Source organism: Alexandromys fortis, unplaced genomic scaffold (genome assembly GCF_014885135.2).
Source record: "Alexandromys fortis isolate MF-2015 unplaced genomic scaffold, M_Fortis_MF-2015_v1.1 scaffold_35, whole genome shotgun sequence".
In the NCBI taxonomy this organism is placed as follows: Eukaryota; Metazoa; Chordata; class Mammalia; order Rodentia; family Cricetidae; genus Alexandromys; species Alexandromys fortis.
Window position 1 is genome coordinate 6,249,143 of NW_026067913.1, and position 4,483 is coordinate 6,253,625.

The following is a 4,483-nucleotide window of genomic DNA, read 5'->3' on the forward strand; positions in this document are numbered from 1 at the left end:
GGGGGGGGTGGGGGGGGGGGGGGGGGGGGGGGATGCAGAGGCAGGCAGGTCTGAGTTCAAGGCCAGGTTGAGAATTACACAGTGAAACCTCGTCTCATACCACAGAAAGCAAACTAATCCTGTTACATTTAGTTTGAGGAATCTTGGACTGCCACTCACCCTGTCTCCGTTCCCTCTCTCCAGATATTGTCAGTCACTGAGAAAGAGCAAATGAGGAAAAAGAAAAGCCAACTTCTAAAGACAGCTACTATTAATTATCACATCTTCTGTTTTTATTCACATATATGCAACATCAAAATAACAGGCACTAACTGGTCTGAATCTTGATCTTCATCGAATAAAGGGTCAAACTATGAGAGCCACAGAATGTATAGTTATTTTCATATAGCAAGGAAGTATATGATGATAATTTTCCAACACGGAAATATTTCTGCCTCTTTGGAGCTTGTTCTGCAGGGCTTTAAAACTCATCCCTCAACTGGAGAGCTAATCCCACATAAGAGCTCGGGCCCAAACTGCTCAAGTCCCAAGGTCTGACAGGAAGCAGAAGGGACACATGATCACACACACAACATTTGTTCCCTCCAAATTTCCTATTTTCTACATTCTGTAGGAAGTTTCTGTGTCCACAGGACCTGCTCAGTACCGAAGTCTAACAGGAAAACTCTGACAAGTAAAATGGAAAGCACAGTAGACGAAAAACAATCCCAGAAAAAGCGAAAAGACAAAGTGCATCTAAGTAATTTACCTTGCGCTGAAAAAAAAAATGACTTTTAGTTCAAGTTACTACTATGATCCTTGGGTGGTGGTGGTGGTGGCGGCGGCAGCAGCGGCAGCGCCCGCCTTTAATCCCAGCACAACTATGATCCTGGTAAATTATGTTATTTTCTAGAATGAGTTTTTCTTGAACATTTTAAAAACCATGACAATGTAAATACTAGAAGGAAAGAAGTATAATACATTTAATGGGAACCTGGCTTCCATTAAAGCCTAAGAAGAACACGGACTGGAGAGATGGCTCAGGGAATCTGAGCACATACTATTCTTTAGTCGACAAATAAAATCTTATCTTATCTTTTTTTTTTTTTTTTTTTTTTTTTTTTTTTTTGAGACAGAGTTTCTCTGTAGCTTTTGGAGCCTGTCCTGGAACTAGCTCTTATAGACCAGGATGGCCTCGAATTCACAGAGATCCGCCTGCCCCCTGCTGGGATTAAAGGCATGAGCCACCACAGCCCAGCCCAAATAAAATCATTTTAAAAACAAACAAACAAGAACACTTGAACATGAAAATGCTCCTGAGCTACACTGTACAACCCTGCCCTCTATACCCCCCAGGAAAAGAAAAAAAAAAAAAAAAGAACTAAACAAAAACCGTTTTTTCAGATCCAAGAACTGTATTTAGAGTAAAATAATCCCTACTTTGTGCTAAATAACTGGCTAATTTTGAAGTCTCGCCTATGTCCCTAGCTAGGCAGAGGATCTCAGAATCCTTCTCTTCTCAGGCAGGTTCCAATGTCAGATTTCCGTCTGTCAGTACAGGCATTCTTACCTAAGCAGACCGTACTCAACCGCGACGGGCTCGGAACACTTGTCTTCTATCTTCACCCCAGCATTTATCTTACCATCCGGCTGATGCTCCCCACACCTCTCCTGTATCTGAGCGTTCCTCTTACCTTCGCTCCTAAAGTTGGGTTCTTCAATTCCGATTTTTGCCTTCCTTAAAATCTCTCACAGCGAGACAACGTTCTTTGCCTTTTCAAGCCGCTTGGTCTCCCAACCAAACTGGTTTTCTCATTCCCCTAGAAGCCTTGAACTCTGGCCTTTGCACCTTTTCTCACATTCCTTCCCCTATACGAACTTTCCACCTAACTATCCCAACCCAAAGGCTTCAAAACAAGGCAATGCCGCTTGCTCAACTCTGCATGCCGACCACTCAGTTCAGGGAGTCTTTCCTCCGTCTCTGAATTCCCACGGCATTATTTACATTCGATCGTTTATTTGGCAACTTGTGGAAACTCACAACAGTATTTTTAGACACTTTTATTAACTCTTTGAGACTTGTTCAATGTATTTTGAACACATTCACTCCCCTCCCCCAACTGCTCCAGATCCACCCTTCTCCCTGGTCACACAACTGCAAGTCCTCCACTTTTTCTTCTTTGCAAAACCATGGAGTTCAATTTGTTCTACCCAATCGTTCTTGGGTTGGAACCTGCCCTGGCATGTGGCTAACCTACCAGGGCTCATCTCATGTTATTAAAGAAAACTGACTCTCTCTATCTCTCTCTCCTTCTCTCCCCCCCCCAAATGGTAACAGCTCCTGAGAGAGTGGTAGAACCTCATGGCCTCCACCCCTTCACACTGGGATTAGGTCTTGTGCATGCTGTCACGAGTGCCATGAGTTTGTATGTTCAACTGCTCTGTAAGGAAAATGCCGTTCTTTTATCTGAGACAAGACAACATAACTAGATATTTATACCTCAGGCTGAGGTATAATAATTGTCTTTCTCACAATTATTTACTTTTGGATGGCTGATTTATGCCATTACATTCTTCCCGTGGAGGAAGGAGCGTACTCTGACAGGCAAGCCTGAAAATTAGTGCGGAGTGATAACACGCTGTCATTAACCGGTCATCAATGCTTCCCTCATAAACACGGTCAAAAGCAGGGTTAGGCAAAGAAGCCATTCTCCGTCAGAGAATGAGCCAGAAAAATCCCAACTACTACTCGTTTTTGAATGACAATTATTAAAGATTTACAAAATGTATTTGTGCTACTCTAGCTCCCCCATCAAAAAAAAAACATAAAATACAAGTAAAGCAATCAGAAACTGTCTAAAGTTACAAAACTATGAACGCTAGAAGACTGGGAACGTCGACACTGCCCACGTCGTCCTGATTATAAACCCATACAGATTCGAAACCATCCCTCTGGCTGGTCCCTTTTGGGTCTTGGAAACTTTAGGGACCTAATACGAACCAGAGAGTTCCCAAGTTAGTCCCCCTCCAGGGCACTGATGACAGCGCTAGACAGGACGAGGTAAAGCAAATGTTAATGAGTTCCAAGCCCGCCAAGGACCGAGTCAAAATCTACCCACAGCCCCGAAACACGCCGACAAGGGTGTGACTAAGTAGGTTGGGGAAAAGGGACTTCTCCACGGTCTTCCAGACTAGCCAGCGGGGCATTCCACTCGCGGATCGGTAGCCCCAGGTAGCCAGACGACCCTAGGGCAGGCCCCACCCTTGGCCGGGGCCGCCTCCGGTCGTCACAAGTCAGCGCCCGCCCCACCGCCCCGGAGCCCGAGCTGGCGGCGCCCCGCAGCTCCCGGGTGCCAGAGGCCGAGCCAGTCCCCGCCCCTTCCCCGTCTCCCCGCCCCGCGCTCGCAGCAGGACGCGCCGCCCGGCGTGAGCACCGCGGCCTGTCGCGCGCCGGTCGCGGGGACCCGGCATCCCTGCCCGGCTGGGTCGCGCACCTGAGCTGTCCCCATCCTCGGAGACCGACGAGCTCTCGGTGTCCTCGTCTTCGGAGCTGCTCCCCTCGTTCTCCGCGTAGTCCACCTCCATCTCATCGTGATGATTCGTCTCCTTCTTATCCCCTCGGGAATGGACCGGCATTTTCCAACCGCGCCGTCGCTTCCCACTCCCTGCTCCCAGCCCGGCCACTGCCGCTTCGGTGAAGGGCGCGCCGAACGCCCCGAATCACCGGCCGCCGAGCTCGCACCGAAACCTTCGACTACTCCCCACCCCCGGCCCGGGCCTCACAACCTAACCCGCAGGCTGTGCGCTCCGAGCTCTGCCATTGGCCAAGGCTGTCCTGGGGTTGGGGGCGGGGCTTGGCCTTGTAGGAATACGATTGGTTGCCCGTGATTACGGCGCGGCCTTCTGACGAACGTCGGGAATTGTAGTCCTTAAGCCTCAGAGCTTCAGGGGCTGTGGGTTTCTAAGGTCCAGCTAGCTGAATCGCTTCTAACTTCGGACTTCAAGTCCCACAAGGCAGGAAAACTGACATACTAGAACGCAGTTTATAAACTAAACAGAAACAGATTGTGCTGATTTGGTCAGTATTTATCCTTTTCCCGCCAAGTGGTTATCTGATCTCCCTAGCTAAGCGAAATGTGAAAAGGTCCTTTGCCTGAAAGGGTCTTTCCCTATGTACTCTGAGCCTGGGGAGCTGCAGAATCATTTCTTCAACTTATTAGTACATTTATTGCCGTGAACAAACTATTAAATTGAATTATATGTATAAGAAAAAAAACTTGTACTTTTTTAATTTTCACAAAGAAATTTAATCTTGGAATTTTTACTACCAAAAATACAGAGGGGAAGGTCAAGTTTTATCTTAGTATTTCAATCTAGCATGTTTGCATATATTTATTTAATGGAAGATGCCACCAGTTGATTTAATTTCAGATTCCAATGAGAAATACCTGTTTGACTTAAAGATATTTCCTTTCTTTTTTTCAAAGACAGGACAGGACACATT

At 46.9% G+C, this 4,483-nt stretch overlaps 1 protein-coding gene across 1 annotated transcript in view; it reads right to left on the reverse strand.

Annotated features, from left to right (window-relative positions):
• Window positions 1-4,166, reverse strand: part of Brms1l (BRMS1 like transcriptional repressor) — a 35,331-nt gene extending 31,165 nt beyond the window's left edge. Inside the window, exon 1 of the mRNA XM_050138878.1 lies at window positions 3,474-4,166. Within this exon, the coding sequence (XP_049994835.1) occupies window positions 3,474-3,615 (142 nt within the window). The 5' untranslated portion in view covers window positions 3,616-4,166. The remainder of the gene's footprint in view (window positions 1-3,473) is intronic.
• Between the last annotated feature and the right edge of the window lie 317 nt (window positions 4,167-4,483).